This window comes from Papio anubis, chromosome 15 (genome assembly GCF_008728515.1).
Source record: "Papio anubis isolate 15944 chromosome 15, Panubis1.0, whole genome shotgun sequence".
Taxonomy (NCBI): Eukaryota; Metazoa; Chordata; class Mammalia; order Primates; family Cercopithecidae; genus Papio; species Papio anubis.
Window position 1 is genome coordinate 74,582,266 of NC_044990.1, and position 24,781 is coordinate 74,607,046.

General features: G+C 41.7%; 1 protein-coding gene across 1 annotated transcript in view; it reads left to right on the forward strand.

Moving 5' to 3' along the window:
- Positions 1–805: 805 nt before the first annotated feature.
- Positions 806–24,781, forward strand: part of HS6ST3 (heparan sulfate 6-O-sulfotransferase 3) — a 746,570-nt gene continuing 722,594 nt past the window's right edge. Inside the window, exon 1 of the mRNA XM_003914005.5 lies at positions 806–1,636. Within this exon, the coding sequence (XP_003914054.1) occupies positions 936–1,636 (701 nt within the window). The 5' untranslated portion in view covers positions 806–935. The remainder of the gene's footprint in view (positions 1,637–24,781) is intronic.

The following is a 24,781-nucleotide window of genomic DNA, read 5'->3' on the forward strand; positions in this document are numbered from 1 at the left end:
TCTGCCAAATCTCTCCTCGCTCCAGGCCGAAGGGATTCCCACCCCCAGCTGCCTCATCCGAGCCCCGCGGAGCGGCGGACTCCTCCCCTGGAAACTCCTCCGGGGCTGGGGAAGGCTTTGGCGCATGCTCCGTACCTAGGGCAGGTTTTTGCTGCGGGTAGCAGGGCTCCTGTCACACCGGCTGGCGGGTTGTGGCGGTGCCAGCCTGTGTGTGCGAGTGTGTCTGCGTGCCTGCGCCTGGGCGGACAGCCCGGAGCGGCAGTGCGACTCGCCGGGAGAGGCGTCTCAGCAGAGGCGCCTCGCCCGCTGCCGCTGCGCTGCGGGGGCCGCTCTGCAAACTTGCGGCGAGCGCCCTCAGCCCTCGCGGCTCCAGAGCCCCGCGACCTGCAGGCAAAGGCGCCGGGCGCGCGTGCCGGGCGCGGTGCCGCAGCCGGCCGGGGCGGCGGGACCGGGCCGCGCCTTCGCCCTTGGCCGGCGCCCTGGCGAGCCTCATGCAGCTCCAGCGCTCGCGGCCGCAGCTCCCCGGCTCCCCGGCTGCGCGCTGCAGGTCCAGGACCCGAACCGCGCTCCTCAGCGCCTGAGCGCCCGCAAGCCGCCGGCGGGATGCCGCGCGTCGCCTGAGAGCGCCGCGCCGGGGCGGGAGCAGGGAGCGGGCTGGCCCGGGCGCCCCCGGGAGCGCAGGGCGCCCCACGCCGCAGCAGCAGCCGAGCGCGCCGGCGCCCGCCTCCCCCGCCCGTCTCGCAGGCCCCGGCTCCGCCAGCCCCAAGGGCCGCGGGGCCGCCAGCCAGCCGCACGCCTCGGCGTCAGGGGCATGGAGGAACGGCGGGCTCCGAGCCGCGCCCCGGAGTCCCCGAAACTTCCGAGCGGGCGCCCGTCCGCCCTGCCGCCGCCGCCGCCGCCGCCGCCGCTTCGCCTGACGGCCTGAGAGCGGGACCATGGATGAAAGGTTCAACAAGTGGCTGCTGACGCCGGTGCTCACTCTCCTCTTCGTGGTCATCATGTACCAGTACGTGTCCCCCTCCTGCACCAGCTCCTGCACCAACTTCGGGGAGCAGCCCCGCGCGGGGGAGGCCGGCCCGCCCGCCGTCCCGGGTCCCGCCCGCCGGGCTCAGGCGCCGCCCGAGGAGTGGGAGCGGCGGCCCCAGCTGCCCCCGCCGCCCCGGGGGCCCCCAGAGGGGCCTCGGGGGGCCGCAGCGCCAGAGGAGGAGGACGAGGAGCCCGGAGACCGAGGGGAGGAGGAGGAGGAGGAAGACGAGCCGGACCCCGAGGCCCCGGAGAACGGCTCCATGCCCCGGTTCGTGCCGCGCTTCAACTTCACCCTGAAGGACCTGACCCGCTTTGTGGATTTCAACATCAAAGGGCGCGACGTGATCGTGTTCCTCCACATCCAGAAGACCGGGGGCACCACGTTCGGACGGCACCTGGTGAAGAACATCCGGCTGGAGCAGCCTTGTAGCTGCAAAGCCGGCCAGAAGAAGTGCACCTGCCACCGGCCTGGCAAGAAGGAGACGTGGCTCTTCTCCCGCTTCTCCACCGGCTGGAGCTGCGGGCTGCACGCCGACTGGACGGAGCTCACCAACTGCGTGCCGGCCATCATGGAGAAGAAGGACTGTCCCCGCAACCACAGCCACACCAGGTACTGTCCCCTGCCCCGTCTCAGTTCTTCCCCTCCCACCCAGTCCCTCTTCTTCAGTCCTGACCCAGAGCGACCCCGCGCTCCCTGCCCCTGCTGATGGTTTCCTGGCGTCTTGGGCGGTTGGCGCCGTGGCTTTGGGGAGGGATGAGAGACGTCTGGATAGTGCCCAGGTCCTGAACTCGTTCTTCCCCCAGTCCCCACCGCTTCCCGCCACCCCTCTGCCTTCACCCTCTAAGGTGTGCGGAGCCACCGTGTGGATCCTGCCTGGTGCCTATAGCACAGCCTGGCCTCCCTCCCAGTGGACGCTGGAAAAACGCCCTGAAATGGGGAGGGGATCGCGGTCTGGGTTAGACCAGCCTTGCAAAATTGTGAACTTAAGTTTTGGGAGTGCAAACCCAAACCCAGGAAAAAGAAGGGGGAGTAGAGAGGCAAGGCAGGAGTTTTCCAGGTATGGTGAAGCTGGAGACGAATATGATCCCTCTATAAGTGGCTTTTGGGTGGCAGCTCAGGAAACAGTCAATCCCCTTGGTGACACTTTGAAGATACACGTGCAAATTTCTGCTTTACCTCGATAGATAACTCTAATTCTGGAGATGGTCTTTGTTGCCCAGCAGTGCCAGGATTTGGACTCACCTGTCCTCAGAAAGATTTCCATGCTCTTCCTAGGCCATTACATCAACTTATTCCAAAAGTACCTATTAAATGCCTACAGGGTGCCCGACAGTGTACTAAGTGCTAAGTGAGTATAAAGATAAAATAACATCCCTTGTTTTCAGGATGGAATGACATTCTTGATCCCCTGCCTCCTAGCCTTAAAAAACAGTAATACAGTGGAGAATTAGGAAAGTTAAAAATCTTAATAGCCAATGAAACTGCTTACATTATTAACATGCTTTGAGAGAGACATGGGCTTAAGAATTTGGTTGAAGGTTCTTTCTGCCCATTGCAATTCGAAGATTAATCTGACATGCTTGCTCAAGGACGAAAATATTAAAAGCTTGGAACACTAGTTCATTGAAGTTTTTATCTTAAAGGTTTCAAACAATTTGGTATGAGGAAATAGGAATTTAAAAGCTCAAGCTCATTATGTTGATAGCACAGATAGCTTTTGCATTTGACGTTATAGAAAAGCTTCATTTACTGGAAGCTACCCAGATTCTGGAATTCACCACCACTGAAGCATCTAATTCTACTTCATTTCTCCAAAAATGAGCGAAATTTCATTATGGGATTTTTTACTCTGGCAATTTTTCAAATACTTTCCCTCCTCCCTGCTCCTTTTCCTGTTTCATGCACATTGGTTAGAATAAGAAACTGCATTTGGAATGAGGGCATTAGGGTCTTCACTTAGTATATTTTACAGATCCTTTGCTTTTAAATATTTTTAATAGTGTATTACTTTAGATCCTGCCACTCTCTTTTAGCTTAAAACAGTTTTTCAGTTAAGTATTACTTCCAAACCTCCTAACACATAACATGATTACTTCAGTGAGACACAACTTCTGCTACAGTGAGACACAATTTCTGCTACATTTCATCCAACCTTGTACTCCGTTTAGATTAATTCCTGATTGACCCCAAAGAGTTTGCTAGACTGCTTCCCAGCTTCCATTTCACTAAAACTGGAGTCTTATTGATTATCACATAGAAAAGTCTGATTACTCTTCAGTAGGGGCTGGCATTATTTTTGTCCCATGTACTTAAAAGTCTTAGTAAATAGATGAAAATTTTAGAGGACTTAGAGGAGGATGTGGAATCTAAAAATAATTAGATTTTTGCTTAGTGATGAATAATGCTACTACAGACCCTGAATAGGTGACAAGCAGTAAGGTCTCACTTCTATAGAAAATACTTAATATCTCTTTATTCTGTGACATAGGAAAACTCTACCGTGACTGTTTAAACATATGATTTCTAGTGTATGATCAAATTATTTTCTTTGTTTAGTAATGGAGCATAAACATTCATTTCTCCCTGAATCACAAGTTAGCAGACAATTAGTCACCCTGTTCTGGTTTCCTTTTCTTTCTTAAAAAACACATTTTTGGTAGTATCTTGTTTTTACCTCATTTTATAATCCTTCTTTCTTTTCCTTCCCGCCCTCTCTCTCTTCCCAGTAATTCTCAATTACTTCCTTGCTCTAGATACTGTAGGAGGGAATAGTTGTGGCATATGTGAAGTGCTCTGCATCAAAAGCTATAGGGAAAAAGTTGAAAGGATGTTAACAGTAGCATCTCTCTAGCAGAGTAGATTGAATTAGTTGTCCGTCATTGTAATGTCTGTGTGCAGCATTCTACAGTCAACTAGATTAGCCTGGATAATGGAGGGTACATTTTCACAATGCAAAATGGCAGATAATCTATTGGTACATAATGGAAACAAGGTTCTACTTCAAATAGGGCTGACTCTAAGCAAAATTGATAAGCAGATCTTGTTGATTTCGGTTCCCTAGTCTTTCTGCTTTTGGTTCCCGCAAAGCGTCTCCCAATTTCACTCAGAGATCAATGCCCTTATGGATCACATAATGGGTAAGAGTAAGGATTCTGGAATCAGATAAGTATGGCTCTTGTACTTACTAGCCGTGTACCCAGGAGTAAGTTACTCTTTCTGAGTCTCAGTTTCTTCACTTTTAAAGTGTAGATAATAATTAGTGTGGCCATTATATTATAGGGGTGTTGTGAGAACTAAATGAATCAATGCGTGCAAAATGCTTAGCATAGTATATATGCATAGTATAATATGCTGGCATATTGTACTTACTATGTGGCTATATAGTAATAGTGCAATATCAGTTGTTAATTGCAATAATAGGTTCCCTATTCAAGGCCTTCTTCCTAAAAAACCATGAGGTCAATTTGTTAGAGAAGCTCTGTATAAATGAGTCACCTTACAGAGATACCATTTTATGATTACTTGTACTAAGCATCCTAGGTTGCAAACTTAAACAATAAGTTGAAAATTATGGACATTTGGTCATCAGTCTTTGTAGGGGAGAAGGTGGGAACAAAGTTAGGGGCACACAATATAATTGGATATACATTCCTTTGGTAACACAAAAAACTATCTGGAATGGTGAGAGAGGAGGTGAGAACATCTAGGACTGAAGGCAGAAGAAGGAAGCCAACTCTGAAGAGAAATACGTGGCAAACCTGAAGGGGCCATCATATGGATTATGTGGGCCATGAAGGGGCAGGACCTTGGGCTGGTGGTTTGAATCCAGCACAGAGATAACTTCTGACCACAGAAACTGGTTGGAATAGGATGATGGCATATCGGAATGACCTCTTTTATCATATCACTGATGGTTTTTTCCCGTTATTTTTGTGGTGCTTTTCCCCCAGTTACTTTTTTTTTTTTGGCAGGTTATTCTTTCTCACTCTCTTTATGCTTCCTTCTTTATTACTGTATACCCATTTATCTGCATGTCCAAAGCCTTAAAAGACTCCTTTTTAGCATTCTTGAGTATGTATAGAATCATAGCATTTTATGGCTAAAAAAGACTGAAGAGAGAATCTAGTCCCACATTTTTCACGGGGAATGTAACCATAAAAAGGTGAAATGACATACCTAAGGTTTCTTGAGGGAATTGATGTCTTCATTTTCATAATTTATATTCAATGTTTTGCTTACTATATATCTTCTGTTTACTATGGAAAGTATAGTGGAGTGTGCCTTAAGCACCTACTTACTATGTGCCGGGCACTACGATAGTTCTGGGAATTGCGTTGTAAACATTGGCAGCCCTGTGTAGCCTAGGCTTCATCTTTGGTAAGTGAGTATCACTCCCATTCTTAAATAAGGATGGAAAGATATTCTATCTGCATCATTTTGTAAGAGAGGATGGCAATTTTTCTCTTTTATGACCTGCACTCCGTTAGTTTTGTTAGAATAGTTTGAACCCTGTGGATGTTATATTAAATAGGACCTTCTGTGTTGCAAGTTATACAAACCTAACTCAAACTTATTTCAGCCAGAGGGGAATTATTGGCTAACCCAGTCGCACCACAGGAAGGTGGGGGAGAGGTGGTTTCAGGAATGACTGGACCTGGAGATTTGGGGTCTTTCTTCCCATACTCCTTTGCATATTGATCTCATTCTGTCAAATTGGCCAATTCCACAAGGTGGGCAAATGCTTTTCATATCTAATAGCTCCACAAGCCGAGAGGGAAGCAGGCCTTCTCTGAGTTCCAGTTTGAAATTTTTGGGAATGACTCTGATTAGCCCAGCTTGGAACTTGTGACTATTCTTTCAGTCAATCATTGTGGCCAGGGAGAGAGATAAGGTTATCTGAGTCACCTTGTATCACAGAACCATTTATATGACTGGTGTGTGTGTGTGTGTGTGTGTGTGTGTGTATGTGTGTTATTAGGAAGAAGAAGAGCTACCATAGATACAGCTCCTGGATGGACCACTGGATTCTGGACAACCCCTCCAACTATGTAAACTGTAGATGCAAATACGTGAGAAATAAATGAACCTTCAGATCTCTCTCTCTCTTTTTTTTGTATTCCACTTAGGAAAAATTTTAAGTCAAACTGCAACTCGAATTTATTTGCAGCATCTGGAAACCATGTCATATGAGAATTAATTGAAAGAATGTGTAATATTTAATATTGAGTTGAGAAAAATAAGGAGAGACATAAAAGCTGCCTTCAAATAGTAAAAAAAAATGAGACGTGGAAGGTGAGGGAGACTTGTTCTGTGTTGCTCCAAAGGGTAGAACTAGGATAAGAAGTGATAGGATTTCAACTCAGAGTAAGAAAGAACTTAATAAAATTTATAACTGTCTAAAAAGAGCATGAACTCTTTGGTGCTCACTCTCAGTAAAAACTCTAGGAATGTCTGGTTAACTACTGATGTTGTAAAAGGAATTTCTTCTTGGGGAAAGGCTTAGCCTGGATGGCCTTTATTTTAAGTTTTGTGAGTTCTAATCTAAGCTGAGTGCAGGGTATCTCCTTTTTCCTACCCTATGCATAGGAAAAAAAAAAAGGATTATAAATGAACTAGTCCTCTAGCATTTGTAAATATTTCTACCAAGGAAACTTTTTGTAAAGTCTGATGGTATAGACTGTTTTACACATTCAGGGCCAAAAGCAATAAATGGGTCCTGTGTATTAGGTCGTCTGCTTCTTAATAATAAGTATAAAAAGATAAGATGAGAAAATATAACACAACTTGCCACAAAAACCAGAACCACTTTGAAACATTATCTGGTTATTGCTTTTCCTTTAGACAGCAGGCTAAAATATATAAGGAGGTTACAGAGCTCTGTTTCAAAGACTAGACTATCATGGCCTGAACTGCTTTCTAAAGCATAAGCTGTTTGATGTCTCTTCTAATTAGAATTGTTGAACTGCCAAGAAGGTTAATTTTTACCATAAGGTTTTTGTAGTGTAAAACTAAAGAGCAGTGTAAAAGTAAAGAGACATGAGATTGTTCTGTCTGTAGGCCATATCTACTGATTTGTTCATTATAGGGTCTCCTAAAGTATTGCTCTGCTTCAAACCAACAACATTTGCTATAAATCAGTAAGAGGTTAAATTAAACCCTTTCAGTTTTTTAAGTAGTGAAGACATGAATTGGAAGTAGTAAATGGTAATAGATGATTTATGCTTCTGCTTTCTTCTTGATAGTTACCTTGGAATTTTTGATTGGGTTGATTTTAGAGAAATTGAAATGTTCTCATAAGAGAAGTGAGGCCAATTTAGCTGCCAACAATGTAGATTTGCTTAATCTTAGACTGTTATATTATTATTCCCCAAAGCTAATTATTATCATCTCATTTTGACTAAAGACAATCAGAAGCTTATGGCATTTGAAAGTTATTTATGCTTGATAATGAGCTAAACAGTTTAATTGAGACTGGCAAATCCTAATGTTATTTTAAGAGTCATAAAGTAAATTATTGGGCCAAGAAATAGGTTCAGTATGAAAACAATTAAATGGAAAATCCAAATTAATATTTTGTAGTAATCACTTATCTTGTTTTTGAGTTCGTTAGATTGTGGATATCATTTATAAATTCCCTGTTGATTTTAATTGGCCAAATTAATATTTTGTAGTAATCACTTATCTTGTTTTTGAGTTTGTTAGATTGTAGATATCATTTATGAATTCCCTGTTGATTTTAATTAGCTAATACAACTTTGTTTACATTATAGCTGAGCATTCATGTATTGGGAAGAATAGGAAACATTTTCTAACTTGGACAGTGTTATTTGTTTTTATCTTCCTCTGGCAAATACAGTTGCTCAGTAAGACACATGTAAAGTGCCCAGCACAGAGATTAATTTATAGAAGATTCTTAATAAATGTCAGCTTTTAGATTACCTTGAAAACATATTAGCATAACTTGACAAGATTGTGTTAGTTAAAAGATGGAATTATCAAAAGTTTTGTATCATGACTCTGTTATTTCAGGTGCAAATTCTAGTTATTAGTGGTTGCCTTCCATAATTAGCAAGATGCCCACTCCCCAGATTCTCTAGAATAGAAGTAAAAGTAAATATGGAGACCAGAGCTTATTGGACTTATTGGACTATTGGACTTATTGGACTATTTGAGGAGGTTTATCCTATTAGACTGTATGCCACACATCAGAAATTCATTTGTTTACTGACAGATGTATTTGACTCTTGAAAAGGTTAATGTAATCATTCATTTGTGCTTTAGAAAAACAATCAGCCTAAACTGAGATGTGACCTCTGATGTAGGGTGAGAGGATGAGAGAGGTATTTATTAATATAACCTCTGGTTCATATAGATGCTACATTACTACTGGTCAAAGCCAGGTGGCTGAAGGTGATGGTGGTTGGAGATTGTAATATTGGAGAACAATAGAAAGAGATGATGAATTAGGACAAAGACTTCAAGAGAGATTGGAGGAAAACAATGACAAATTTATCAGCCACTGAAAATCATGCAAGTGCTTGATTTGTGATATAATTGGGGTAATGTTTAAAGACATGGACCCTGGCCAGGCATGGTGGCTCACAACTGTAGTCCCAGCACTTTGGGAGGTCAGAAGTAGGTGGGTCTCTTGAGCCCAGGAGTTCGAGGCCAGCTTGGGCAACAAAGTGAAACCCAATCTCTAAAAATAAATTAATTAAAATAAAATAAAATAAAATAAAATAAAATAAAATAAAATGAAAGCATGGACTCTGAAGTCAAACTACCTGGATTTTAATCTGATTCAGTCACATTCTCTCATGTGGCCCTGGGTTAAGTCAATTATCTGCTCTGCACTTCAGTTTCCTTCTCTGGAAACTGTCAGTAAGAAGAGCACTATCTCATGGTGAGCTTAGGACAAAGCCTGACACATAGTAAGGAAATCATGAAAGAGTTAGCTATTATTATTTTCTCCTGAGACTCATCACATGCATATATGTTTGTTGTTATTGTTGTTGTTTTTGAGACCGAGTCTTGCTCTGTCACCCAGGCTGGAGTGCAGTGGCAAGATCTCGGCTCACTGCAACCTCCACCTCCCAGGTCCAAGCAATTCTCCTGCCTCAGCCTCCTCAGTAGCTGGGATTAAAGGCCCCCACCACCACGCCTGGCTAGTTTTTGTATTTTTAGTGGAGACAGGTTTTCACTATGTTGGCCAGGCTGGTCTTGACCTCCTGACCTCAGGTGATCCGCCCGTCTTGGCCTCCCAAAGTGCTGCGATTACAGGTGTGAGCCACCACACCCCACCACATATATGTTGTTTTTGTGTAAAAATAAAATGATAGTTAAACCTGTACCATCTTTTTTGAATTTGGAACTTCTCCTCCTGAATAGTGTAAAAATGAATTTTCAAGCTGTGATGCAAAAAGAGAAGCCATAAATTATAAAGTCAATGTTAATTCTTAGGATGCTGTGGATATTCACTGGGCACTCAGTCCAAGAATGGAAACTTGCAGTCTTTTTTCCCCCCAGCATATAGTTTTATTTTTTATGGGAAATTAATGAAACAGCAATAAAAAATGTTTAAACATATACAATTAAATTCATACATGAAGCAATCCTGCAGTGAAATTGAATTAGTTGCCTGTGGGCACATAAATATTTGTAGTTCATTCCTATTATTAATATCTTACCATGCTTTTATTGGTAAGTACTGTGTCATTTGTTTTCAGAACCTTACATTTGAAATTGTGTATTTATGTTTGCTCCTGCTTTCTAGTTTCTTTAGAAACATCAAAGGGTATAAATGCTAATCACCTCGATGTCCTTGGTATTTATTTATTAGATTTACAGAGTATTTCTTCCAAATAATTAAAGGCTCTGGATATTTAAGTGTAAACCTGAGAGATGGCATCTGTATTTTGTGGACTCTAGGAACATGGAGGATTTTATGAGTTTACTTCAAATGTGAAAACATAGACTTAGAAAGAAGAGCAAATGTGGTTTTAAAGACAGACATGTGTAACTTAATGTGTGTCTGTAAATCTGAAGGTGAGAGCCCCATGATATAGTAAAGAACAAGGTGACATGCCAAGAAAGAGATAACAGACAGTGATCATGTAAAGTGTAAATTGAAAGAATGGTACAAAGGAGGGAGAGAAGAAGAACAAAAATAGTCAAGGTAAAGAATGAAATCCTAAAATATCTGAATCAGAAAGAAGGTAATATTGAACGTAGAAGACAGAAATTAATCTGGTATGCAATGGTTTGTCTCATTAGTGCAGTTATGGGAAGTAATCCACTATCCAGAAGGCTATCTGATTTGGAGGGTGAGTGTATTTAAGTGCTACTAATGTATATTTATCTACTTATACATTCTTTTTCTGAATCATGCTGCTGTTTTAAAGTATTGGTAGCTTTCCAGGTTCTGGCAGCAAGCAGAGGCACACTTCGGGATTTCAAAGGAACTAGTTTGAGAGGTAGGAACAGGGATAGGAAAACCAATATTGGACCTCAAGGTTTTGCAACCAGTAACAAGAGGAAACTGTTAACCCCATTGGATGTGAAGAGGCAAGAGGAGAGAACTGTGTTATCAGTATTCTTTGCCTGCTGGAGGCTGATAGGAGCCCCAGTTTCAGTAGTAGGGGAGAGCAGAAGGAGAAACTTCTGGAGAGGAGGAGTTTGCAGAAAGCAGCCACTGCTAGAGCTATAGAGCAGAGGCCAAGAGAAAGGAGTGGCAGCGCTTTCTCCTCCCACCTGTCCGTTTCCTCCTATTGTCTTCCACACAGTGAATCCACTTAGAAGCTAAAGGGCAAGAGATCTTGCTGATGCATCCGTGGCCTTCAGCAAGTCAGAGAAAGATGGAAAATGGATTTGGGGTCCAGTGATGGGAGGGATGAAAATGGAGACTAACTTGCACAGTGTCTAAAAATAGTTGGAAATTTCTTCTAATTCAGTTTTTGGATGCCCTGGTTGTGTTCTACAAATGAGACCAAGAATAGATACCCCATATTTTAGTACCTATACTGCATGTTTTCTGCATGGACCATTAGTCTCCATCTAAGGAATGATGAGTGCAGCAAAGGGCCGCTCTCCAAAGGAACAGTTACCACAGACAAAGTGACTTTTCGCTGAGTATTAAAAATAATGCTAATTTGGGTGTTTGTCATCTTGGTACCCCAGAATCATCTGATAATTGTGACAGATTTGGCCAGTTGTATCTATATTATGATGCACAGTAGACAACACACATTTTATGAATTTGAAGTTATATAACAATATTAGTTAAGACATGATGGCCGGGCGCGGTGGCTCAAGCCTGTAATCCCAGCACTTTGGGAGGCCGAGGCGGGTGGATCACGAGGTCAGGAGATCGAGACTATCCTGGCTAACATGGTGAAACCCCGTCTCTACTAAAAATACAAAAAACTAGCCGGGCGTGGTGGCGGGCGCCTGTAGTCTCAGCTACTTGGGAGGCTGAGGCGGGAGAATGGCGTGAACCCGGGAGGCGGAGCTTGCAGTGAGCCGAGATCACGCCACTGCACTCCAGCCTGGGAGCACAGCGAGACTCCGTCTCAAAAAAAAAAAAAAAACAAAAAACAAAACATGACAAATAGTTTGCAAAACTGACGGTAGTTTGCAAAAACCTTTTCGAGATGAGACCCTTTCTGCCGCTTAGATTTTCTTCTAAGAGCATTAAAATTCTCTAGAGTAATATTTGCGAGCTTTAAGTCTCTGAAGCTAATAGGTGAGGGAAGAAATATACTGTGTCATGTTTGAAACTATCCTCATATTTTTAGTTTTAATTTTAAAGGACTTTTGAAGCAGTATTTCCGTATTTATTTTCGGGGAATGTGGTATGTTGAAAGTACACATGCATGTACCTTTTGGTGCAAAATATTATGAAGAGCTTCTATATTAGATCCTAAAAATATTTACAGAAAATTGGTATCTGACAAAACTTGACACAGGAACCCCCAATTCACTGCTTGAATTCTGAGAATCAAAATGCCTTCAGCAAAACACTATTCAACATAGATATTTATAGATGACGAAATCCATATCCAATACCCTGTCTGTAGGTAGTATATCTATTGAGATTGGTACATATATGTCACGTTCGTGTCTCCCTTCCAGAGGAGGGGATTTTGAGTTGCTGGGAACAATGTCATCCATGGAGAATATACCAACCTGAATCCTCTCTGTCATTGTACCTCCTTACACATAGCTGTCTTTTCTCTCCTCTCTCTCTCTCTGTCTTTCTCTTGCTTGCACGTGCACATACACCATTTTATGACATAGCTAGAGTCATCGATGGCCTGTCAACAAAAGGATCATTTTCAGGTCTTTGTCTCTGAGGCCACAAAAAAATTGCGTGAGGAATTGTTTTCTACTGGCTATGAAAGTTATTAGTTCTAAGGAATGTGCACTCTGTTGGTCCGAATTTAAGTCCAGTGAATTTAAAAATCCGGGAGAGGTATCAGAGAAGGTGTTTTTTTTCCCCACACAGCTTCCTTAAGTTCCTTATTGTGCCTTCTGTGTATTCGACAAAAGAGGTGGACTAATGGATATTTCTATTTGTAATATTTCTATGAGTAAACATTTCTGTCACTACTTTTATTGAATAATGTCAAAAGTGCTTGTGTCTAAAAACTTCTCACAACATGAAGGAACCTATGTACATTGGAAGTATCCAATTTATTATCGGGTGCATTCTTAATTTAAAAATATTTGCTAGCAGGGCGTGGTGGTGGGGGCCTGTAGTCCCAGTTACTTGAGAGGCTGAGGCAGGAGAATCGCTTGAACCCAGGAGGCAGAGGTTGCAGTGAGCCAATATTGGGCCACTGCACTCCAGCCTGGGTGACAGAATGAGACTGTCTAAAAAAAAAAAAAAAAAAAAAGAAAAGAAAAGAAAAACAAATTGTGAACTCTCATGGACCATTCTTTGTCTTTTAAATTCAGACTTAGGCCTAAAATACCACTGCAGATAATTTCTTTGCTTTGAAGGTTTTATTCTCCAAGTTCCTTATGTGTGCTATAAAGAATAATTAATGTAATGAAAAAATCAATATTGTGTATAAATTATTTAGGCTTTACTATCATTGTAATTTTCTCTTCAACACCTATTGATTGGCAACAATTCATTTGTTAATTTCTTCCTAGTAAGATATTCATTGTATGAGGTCTGTAGTAGTGCTGTCCCTGCACTTTCGCAAGCAAGTCATGAATTACTAATGATACATGGAACAAGTTAACTTACTAGTGAGCGGTGTGAGATTGAAAACAGGCAAAGGGAGTAATTTGAAATGCAGTCCTATGGAAACACTGTGTAGGCGGACAACTGCTAATAATTCAGTGAGTATACTCTTGCAGGATATTAATTTGTACTTTAACATTTTATCGGTATGTGTTTTTTCTGGCATATATGTGTTTTCTTTTTAAAACTAATTTTAAAATCCATGATTCTCTTTTTTGAGAAGCGGGGTGGAGGGGCTGGTTTTCCCTAACCCTTTACGGTAGTGCCCCGAAAATGATGGTTATTAAATAATGTTTTGACAGTTGATAACAGAGTTACTTCAGAGTTTAGGAAAAATCTGAGACCTTTATGAAACCTAAAGAGAGATGAGTCCGAGAAGAAATCAAACTACCAAATTCATGGCAAAGAGAACTTGTGCACTGGATAATTAGGCAGAGTGGTATCCAAAAAAGAGCTGTAAATTTGTAATGAGGCAACCGGGGTTTGAATCTGGGCTTCCTCCCTTACTCGTTCACTTATTTATTATATCACTTCCTGCCAACATATCAGTTTCCTGAGCATGGTGAGTTTGTGGTCTCCTCTGCATCATCAGTGCCTAGAGTAGTGCCTGGTACATAATGACTGTCAAACAAATGTTGACTGAATAAATGGAAGAATGAAGCAAGCATAAATAAATTTATTAATTTATTAGACAACTTGGATAAGAATGTGTGCCCTATATCCTGTGTTTTGGAGTTGTGGGGTGAGAACATGACTATGAAGGACTTCGTAAATTTTACAGTACTGTGCTATACAAATTTAAATTTATATTGACGTAAGAAGTCTTTTGATATAAAATGGAAAAGGAATGAGAGTTGGATTTTGAAAATGCAATGAATATGTAATTCAGCTTTTATAGAGCATTTCAAAACACTGGAATGACAAAGATGAAGTTGAAAATATTCAAAATACACATTTAGCTCAACAACTTGTTAGAGTAATGAGCAGTTCCTTTTAAAACAGGACATTCTATAACATAAATGACTTATCTAAGTGCATCAATCTTTCCCTTAGACCATCAGGAAACCTTTTTTCCTCCTAGGGATTTGGCATAGATCAAGGTTTGAAAGTTGTTGTTGTTGTTGTTGTTGTTGTTGTTCCATTGCTTTGCCCTTTTGAGAAAATTTAAATTTTGTGTTCATGACTGTATATAATAGAGATAAATTATAGCTACAGGTTACTATGTCCTGAAAGTGACCTGAGAATGTAATTTTTCTTCATTCAAGAAAATGAAGAAAATTTCTGATTTGAGAAAACTGTTGAATTGTTCTATACGTACTTGTTTTTGCAGTTAATTACAAAGAAAGCGAGAAGTTACTTTAGAATAGAAAAGAAAATCTTCCAGAATCTAAAGTTTGCATTGCAATAAGATCTACTGGCAGAATAATTTTTGCTTCTTAATGAGCTGGTTTTCATATGTGAAGCCTTGTACTGATCAACTCCAGGATATGACAGATTTCCATGGCTGGAGATCTAGAATACATGGAACTCCTGGGCTGGGGTAAGTCTTGGAGGAATGTCAGTAAGCTGATAGAAAACCCTAAGATTCACATTGTGATTTTCACGCTTTGACATCTGGGGCCTTGCTGACTCTGAAGGGACTGCCTTTCCTAGGGTTAACTAATTCCTTGAGTTAGTAAATGACTCACCTTCCAGCATACTTTTCATATGCAAACCAACCAATCTAGAGCCCACACCAGACAACTGCCCCAGGGCCTGCTGAAATGATTCAAACTGGCCAGTCCTAAACCTGCTTACCCTGTCTCACTGGTTTCTTTCCTTGGAAACCACAATAAAGACTCTTGGCCATGTTTTCGCCTCTCCCTCTGCTTCCAGACTGACCCTATGCTTCCCTTTGTGTCCTGGTATGGTGTGGCTTGCCTCTTATTTCCAGGCATCTCCCAGGGAGCATGAAATCCTTCTTCCTTCATGATGGTTGTTTCTTTGTCTGCTTGTCTTACTGTACTTGACTAAAACAAATCCTGGTTATCCTTAAAACAGTTATCAAGATTGGAAAGAACACAATAATGTACAGGACAAATAATGTAATTATTTGCCCAGGACAAATAATGTAATTAACCAAAGTCACAAAGGTGGGGGGGAGAAAAAAGAAGAAAAAAAAAAGAAAAAAGAAAAGTGCAGAAGCCAGTGATCAGAGTACAGGTGCAAAGTCGAATTGAGACTAGACATAGGATCAGAATAATTTGTGCTCTCACACCCATTATGAGGATCGTGGATTGGTTTGAGAGATTGGAGTGGGATCAAGTCTCCAAGTCAAATGGTTCTAAGCTGTGGAAGGACATGGAAGTGGGAGAAGGGAGGGAGAGAAGGGAAGGGTTTACAGCTGTGAAACCCAGCAAAACCTGACACAGACAATTCCTTATAATTTAAGTTATGTTATAGGCCAGGTACGGTGGCTTATGCTTGTAATCCCAGTACTTTGGGAGGCTGAGGCGGGCGGATCACTTGAGGTCAGGAGTTTGAGACCAGCCTGGCCAACATGGTGAAACCCTGTCTCTACTAAAAATACAAAAATTATCCAGGCATGGTGGTGGGCGCCTGTAGTCCCAGCTACTTGGAGGCTGAGCCAGGATAATCACTTGAGCCTGGGAGGCGGAAGTTACAGTGAGCTGAAATTGCGCCACTGCACTCCAGCCTGGGTGACAGAGTGAGATTCTGTCTCAAAAATAAAATAAAAATAAAATAGGTAATGTTATAAAACATTGAATGGTTGGCAAGAGAGAGATAATACTGTTTAATTTTGAAATTATTTTCTTTCTATTGCTAACTAGATTGATTGGTTCATTCATGCTTGTATATAGCCCAATACGAGGCCCTGTGAAGAATACAAATTGAATAGAAGACTTGGTCCTGGCTTGCAAAGAATGAAATCATAGTTATGTAAGTCATGGACAAAATGACTTGGGAATATTTACATCACAACATTTAAGTTAATTCCTGGTATTGTAATCAGATTTATAAAAGTGCTGAAGAAGGCGTTTGCATGAATGAACAAGGCAGGCAATAAAGAGTTTGTATTGACTGAAGTGATGGGGTGATATTGGGTTGGTTGTAGAGCTGTATATAGAGGGCTCTGAAAATATGCTAGACTGAGGAAATTATTTTTGATTCAATATGAAATTTGGAATTACTTTAAACTCTTAAATAATAGTAGTTGTTAAAGTATTAATACATCCAGTAAATTCTTTGATACTCTTTCCTTCAAGAGGTGAAGCTTCATGCATCCCTTCATGCCCAGTATTGGCTTTAGTGACTTGATTCTAATGAATAGAGCACAACCAAAGAGGAGATGAGATGCCCCTTCTGAGTTTAGGTTATAAAAGGACTGTGGCTTTTGCTTTGGTGTACATGTTCTCTGTCTATCTCTTGCTGTCTCTCTCTCCACTTACTCTGGGGGAAACTGTGTTCTCAGCAGCACTATAGAGAAACCTCCTTGGCAAGAAGTTGAAACCTCCTTCCAACAGCAGTGTGAGTGAGCTTGGAAAAGGATCCTTCGGCCCCAGTCAGCTCTTTACAGACAGCAGCCTTGTGAGAGACCCTGAGCCAGATATGAACACTAACAAAAACGAAAAAACAAAGTAGGGTGATATTTTTAAGAAGATAAGAGACAGTCTGATCACAGAGCACAGGAAGTATCTCATCTATCTTCTTCCCTTTTTAACCAAAATGAAGGCGGTGTATTTGAGTACAGATACGGGATGGTTGGTGGAATTGATAGTTGAAAGATGAGATAGTTCTAATCTGATTGCATCTCTTTTCTCTGTGAAGTACAAAGCAAGGTCATTAGCTGAGAGTCCTGAGGAAAGGGAAGGAATGTCGGAAATTTGAGAAGAGCAGAGATGTGAATAATTATCTTAGAAGTTGGGAAAACACATTTCCTAGGGAAGTAAGTTGTCTGGCAGTATTGAGTTCTGTTTTGAGATCTGTGATTATACATTTGAAATCAGTCCAGTTAGAATGGTTCTGTAATTTTCTTCAGTAACATTTAACTGTTTGGGTAGAAGAAAAATTACACAATTGGATTTAACCAGCACTGGAGTTTTACCCATTGAGTAGCAAGGGAGTTATGGATATTTGCAAGGGAGCATTTTAGCGCCAGATCATGTCATTTAGGCTGGTTGGGAGATAAGCGAGGATATGAGGGTGGGTGATAGATAATAAGAAAAGTGGTAGGGTCAATATTGTATATTAAGGTTGATGATAGTATGGAGGTTGTAGGAGTAGGAGTGCTGGAGAGTTGGTATAAGTGTGCTGGACTATAGGAGATAATGGTCAAAGAAAAGGGTGTTTGAAATTGAGATGCTGGAGTGGAGACTATTCCTTGTATGGTCTCTATAAATGGCTGCCTGAGATGGGGCAGTGAGTGATCATTGGAGCTAAGAAACTGGGAGAATGGTCGGGACAAGGTGTTGGATGGGTTATCCATGAGAATATTGATGTCAAAAATGATGATAAAAGTAAAGTTGGAGAGGAATGTAGAGTTGGACCTCCTGGTGCTGTAGATCAGGAGGTCCACAGTGCTAGCCCCAGGGGTGAAGGGTAACAGTGATATGTGCTCCAGAAGACTGTGGGAATCTAATTACTCTTTCCTCTGTGAGTCAGACTTCTAAGCTGTTCAGTATGGCCGGACTGTGGGAAGGAAAGGGATAAAGGGCAGAGAAGAGAGCAGAAAATATAAAATTAGAAAGATAGAAAAGAAGTAGCCACAGAAAGTTAAAGAAAGTATTAGAAGAACCTGAATCCTGCTCTGTAGAGAAGGACAAAAAGCTCCTCATCCTTCAGTATCCCATCAGGTGCATGGGAACTCCAGGACAGTAAGGAGGTGACAGGGCAGCATTCCATGAAAGGTTAAATCTGTGACACCCACTCCTATCTCTATCTCTATCTCTATCTATCTCTGTATCATCTGGATCTTTATCTATATTATATCTATGTTTATATTTAACTCTATCATAGTTAACAAGAAATGGTTACATTTTGTTCAGCATTCATTCTTTATCAGGGAGTAAGCAGAAGCATGGAAGTATTTGTAAAGTTGGCTATCTAAAGGCATTTTTAAATTTTAATCTTTGGTGAAGGACAGTTTTGTCACAAGCATTGTCAGATACATGAGATTTTCCAGTAGACAGATGACCTCACAGGGATTAGAGCCTGACTATTGGATATGAGCTGGGCCCTAGTGTCTGGAAACCAACTATGACTCAGCAGATCATATGTCAGTGTGTGAGTGGATAGGTTTCTGGGAAATAGAGGTTTCTTGAGGAGGCAACTCACATTCATAAAAATGGATTAGACTATTTGAAACCACTTGTGGTTTTGATGAGATGGGCTGGAAGAAGGATGCATTAGAGGATAATTATTACAGTTTCCAAAAGGTTATGCATTCCTTATGTGAGCAAGGGAACTCATTCACAGATTGGCCTGTGTTTTGTCTAAAGCTTGATTCTCTCCACATTTAGAAAGCTACTTACATGTATCAGAATCTGATATCCATTTGTTCTGTTCTGGAGAAGTGTTAGAGAAATTACAACAAGTTGCAGTGGTGTTAGTGACTTTGAGGTATCAGGGAAGTCAAAGGGGATGAAGGAAAGGCCTAGAAATGAAGATCCCAAAGTGGCCCAAGATAGCTGGGATACGAAGGTGCAGATGGTGAGCTGTGCACCTCAGTCAGTTGTTTATTAAGTCCTGACATCTAGTGTTCAGTAATATGGCATATCCTGGGCAATGTGAACCACTATCTAAGCTCTGATGTGAGCAAGTTGGGAGTGCCAGGTACTGGGCTGGGTATTGGAAATAAAAAGGTGAATCAGATATTGTCTTTTTTTCTCAATGAGCTTATAATGGGCAGCCTCCAGTATGCAGTGAGGGATGTGCTGTGGTGTGGGCACAGAGCTGAAAGCACAGAGGCAGAGCATAGCTGGAGTGGGAGAGGCTTCTGAATTAGTCCATTTTGTGTTGCTCTAAAGGAATATGTGAGGCTGGGTAATTTTAATGAAGAGAAGTTTATTTGGCTCACAGTTCTGCTGGTTATGTAAGCATGGCACTAGCTTCTGCTTGGCTTCTGGTGAGACCTCAGGAAGCTTACAATTATAGCAGAAGGCAAAGGGGGAGCAGGCACATCACATGGCAAGAGAGGGAGCAAGAGAAAGAGGAGGCGGTGCCAAGTTCCTTTAAACAACCAGCTCTCTTGTAAACTAACAGAGCGAGACTCACTCGTCACCATGAGGAGGACACCAAGCCCTTCATGAGGGACCCATTCCCGTGACCCAGACACCTGCCTCCAGGCCCCACCTTGAACACGGGGGATCACATTTCAACATGAGATTTGGAGGGGACAGATATCCAAACTGTATCAACCTTTTTGGAGGAAATGGTTTAATTATAAAGGGCCATCAGAATTCAGAATAAGGAGTGGTTACTTTTCCTTGAGGGGTATGGTGAAGACTTTAGAAGCAGTAATTCAGGCACTGTGCACAACTTTACCTTTTCAAGGAACTTTTCCCAGATCATTTTCTCACTGTTCTTCCCTCATTTATGTCCTGGTGTGTCTTGATGACATGCTGTTTGCTACACATTGACTAGTATAAAGATGTAAGTGATTTATTATTAAAAATATTAGAAGTACCATGGTTTATGAAAAATGCTTATTTAAAAAAATAAATTAAAATTCAATTTGACCATGCAGGATCACTCCCATGTTCTATAATGCTTTCTTGAGTGAGATACAAAGGGGGTAGATTTACAATGTGTCCTGAAGGAAAAAGGTTGATTAATTCTTTTTTAGCATATATAATTAAGAACAGATGAACAATACTATTCAATTATCATATAGCTTAATTACTTCTGAATGTGCATATTAAGGCACATAACCTTCTAAGGCTAACTGCCTACTTCCAAAGACAATTTGAGGAGGACTGCAGAATTAAAATAAGACAATTAAAAATATGAGTAAAACCAAAACCAATGAAAAGGAACAGAAAAATATGTGTGCCAGATATCTAGGTATAATTCCTTTTTGCAGTTAAAGAGGAACTTAAGCTTTTAATATCTTGGCTGCTAAGGCAAATAACTAAACAGAGAACCCTTGTCACTGGGTTAAGTTTGTCTCAGAAAAAAAAAATTCCTTTTTTTCTGACCTCTGGAAGGAATTTTTTGCTTAAAGAGACATGCGATGACATCCCGAACAGTGTTTCCACAATAGTTTTGCAGAAGACACAGGAATATTCTCCAAAGGACTTTTTCACATCCACTGTATGAAACAGAGATTTTGGTATATCAGCAGTAAGCAACTAGAGAATATAATGAAAAGATCTCATTCACTATAGTGACAAAGATATAAAATATGCGGGAATAAGCTTCATTAGGGATGACTGTGACCTACATAAAGAGAACTACAGATTTCATTGGAGATAAATTGAGGCTCGAATGAATAGACAAATGTTTTCTGAATGGAGGAAACCACATTGTAAAAATTTACAATTTATAAATTTAAGAAAAGAAATTACTAGTCTTTTTTTGACAAAATCATTCTAAAATGTGTTGGAAAAAAATAGGATACCCTCAGTATTCCTGAAGAAGAAAAGTGATGAGGTAGAGTCAGTCCTAGATATAAATCATGTTGGAAACAAAATTAAAACTACATCTCTGGATGCATAGCTCGAAGTATACATAAATAGGACAGAAAGCCCCAGAAATAGATACAATTATATTTATGAATTGAATGTGTGATATAGTAGTCCTTACAGAATGATAGGGAAAGGAATGCTCATTTAATAACCAGTTTCCCACAGTGTTTAGAAACACAGCAAACTCTTTTAGATCTGTATCACGTAATTCTGTAACAACCTGCGTCCCACATGAAATCAATAGTTAAAAAAAATAATATAAGCTTTGGGATAATGTAAAATTGGGCGTACTTGCGTTCCTTGGAAAAAGTGAATGTTTCTAGTGTGTTAAGGGATAAAAGGAAGTACAAGGGAAAACATGAAAGATTTATCTATATTTAAATGGTGAAACAGGCCAGATGCAGTGGCTCACACCTGTAATCCCAGCACTTTGGGAGACTAAGGCGGGCGGAATGCTCTAATCCAGGAGTTTGAGACCAGCTTGGGCAACATGATAAAAACCCATCTCTAAAATATATATATACATATATATATGTATTTTAGCCCAGCTGGTGGTGTGCACTTGTGGTCCCAGCTACTCAGGAGGCTGAGGCAGGAGAATCCCTTGAGCCCAGGAGTTGGAGGTTGCAGTGAGCTGAGATCACACCACTGAACTCCAGCCTGGGGGACAGAACAAAACTCTGTTTCACCAAACAAACAAATTGTAATGTAATGGGGAGCTGAGCAAGAAGACACCAGGCAGATGAGAACAGAGGTAGGCTTTATTGCGCTCGCGGGCGACGTTCACCGGTCCTCTAGGAGGAGGGCCGAGGAGGTCGTGCGCGGGGCCGGTATCAGGGGCCTTTTACAGGGGCCTTTTACAGGGCGAGGTAGGCGGAGTCTGTAGGTTTAGGTTTCCTGAGTTAGGTTTCGATTTCTGAGGAATGACATGTCCAGGAGTTTGCGCAGAGCGGGGGACTTTTGGCGGGCGCGGGCTTTTTTCGCGGGCGCGGGCTTTTTTCGCGCGCTAAAAGTCTTAGCAGGAAGTGAAGGGTGGGAAGTCCTAGCAAAGGACCTGCCATATCGGGTGATACCACCATGTTGGGTCTAGGTTCCTGCCTAACACAAATAAATAGTGAAACATGTATAGTGAAGACAACATAACTTAAATAAAATGAAGAAGAGGACGACGGGGAGGAGGGTGACTGTGAGTTTGCGTTGGCAGGAATACCACAGACACACATTCCATGGTAGGATTAGTTGATGTTCCTAGTTTATTTAGCCAGGGATGCAGGGTTTTATTGGAGTCGGGAGGTCACATAGAGCAGGAGCAGATGTGGATTCCAACAGCTGTCTTCTGTCTTGGGGATTTCCAGTTTGGTAAGGGTGTCGGGCTGCTGCAGTAGGCACTGCCCTCATGGTGTGCCTCCAGATCCGAGGAGATCAGGTGGTGCTAGACCTCAAGCCTGTTTATGCTCAGGGCTTAAATCACCGTCCAAGGATGAGTCACACAAACATGAATTCACTTAAATTTAAGGAGGTGTTTACAATCATCAAGCTCTCCTGTTCTTGAGCCGAACTCAGCCTCCTCAAGGTCACAGACTCATCTATGGGGAGAAGCCAGACTCAGAGCCGAGGCCAGGTGTCTCTGAGCAGGAGCTCCGTGGCTTGTTTTCTAGAACTTTGGAAAGCACCCCCCGACCCTACCCACCAAAAACAGATTGAGGAAATGCACACCGAGTATGACAGGAAAGGATTATTGACTTTCTTAAAGGCATTCAAACTGGTAGAAAACATGACATTCTCAATAGATAATTGGGCAAAACTTAGGTACAATTTTTTCATTAAGAACCTTAGTAAGTAAATAACTAGAAAAATATTAACCTTATCTGTAAGCAATACAAGTAAAATATAAATTAAGAAAATAACTTACACTTACTAAATGAGTAAACATTAAAAAGCATAGATAGGCCGGGTGTGGTGGCTCACGCCTGTAATCCCAGCACTTTGGGAGGCCGAGGTGGGCAGATCACCTGAGGTCCGGAGTTCGAGACCAGCCTGACCAACGTGGAGAAACCCCATCTCTACTAAAAATACAAAATTAGCTGAGTGTGGTGGCGCATGCCTGTAATCCCATCTACTCCGGAAGTTGAGGCAGGAGAATGGCTTGAACCCAGGAGGCGGAGGTTGCTGTGAGCCGAGATCGCACCATTGCACTCCGGCCTGGGCAATAAGAGTGAAACTGCGGTCGGGCGCGGTGGCTCAAGCCTGTAATCCCAGCACTTTGGGAGGCCGAGACGGGCGGATCACGAGGTCAGGAGATCGAGACCATCCTGGCTAACACGGTGAAACCCCGTCTCTACTAAAAATACAAAAAACTAGCCGGGCGAGGTGGCGGGCGCCTGTAGTCCCAGCTACTCGGGAGGCTGAGGCAGGAGAATGGCACAAACCCGGGAGGCGGAGCTTGCAGTGAGCTAAGATCCGGCCACTGCACTCCAGCCCGGGCTACAGAGCAAAGACTCCGTCTCAAAAAAAAAAAAAAAAAAAAAAAAAGAGTGAAACTGCATCTCCAAAAAAAAAAAAAAAAAAAAAAGCATAGCTATAATACTCAGTTCTCATGAAATTGTGGTGAAATGGGTTCATTTATAAATTTGGAACCTTCCATTGCTGGTTTTTGGAAAGGAGTCTGACTATACATTGGGAATCAAAAACCTGCCCGTGGATGTTTGTACCAGGAATCTCACCTCTGGGAATTTATCCTAAGGAAATAATTCAAGAGAAGAAAAGAAAGAAGGTATATGCACTAATATATTCATTTCACCATTATTTATAATGGCCAAAAATTGGAAAAGTAGAACAACTAGGAATTTGGATGGTAGGGGAATGGTTGAACTATGGTACAACAAATTGATGTAATATTATGCCCCCATTAAAATGATGATTATGAAGAGCAGCATATTAGGATATGTTTTAGGCACTGTTAAAGAAGACACAAAATAGTATCATTTAGTGATCAACTTTCTATACTTACGGTCAAGTTCTACAAAGAAACATAATAAGATGAAGAAAGTATGAAAATGTGGGTAATTTTAATTTCTTTTCTATTTTCTTTATTAATATAATAGTTCTTTTTTTTTCTTTTCTAGTGACAGGTTTGGTCTATGTCACCCAGGCTGGAGTGCAATTATGTGATCATTGCTCACTGCTGCCTCAAACTCCTGGGCTCAAGTGATCCTCCTGCCTCAGTCACCTGAGTAGCTTGAGCTATAAGGTTGCCACCATGCCTGGCTAATTTTTTCATTTTTTGAGGCGACGGGGTATTGCTTTGTTGCCCAGGCTGGTCTCGAACTCCTGGCCCCAAGTAATCCTCCTCCCTTGGCCTCCTAAAGCACTGTGATTATAGGGATGAGCCACCGTTCCTGGCCCTTTCTTTTCTTTATTACTATTAAAAGCAGCATGAAGTAGTGGCTGAAGTTGTGGATCTTTAGTTTTCTGAGTTTGTGTCCCAGTTCTGCTACTTACCAGCTGTGTAACTGGGGAAAGTAACTTACTAGTTTCTTGTGTCTCAGTTTGCTCATCTGTGAAACAGGGATAATAATAAGGCCTACCTTATAGAGTTTTGAGGATTACATGAGCTAGTGTTTGTAAAGTGCTTAGAAAAGTGTCTGGCGTATGTAAAGCACTATGTCAGTATTAGCTATTAGTATAATCTTTTCATGAGATATAGATGAGTGTAAAAACCCCGAAATAAATAAAACGCTGCTCTTGTCACAAAACACCATGCCCCCAGGCCTAGTAAATAGATGTTGACTTCTCATAAATAAGTCTTTGTGTTGGGAG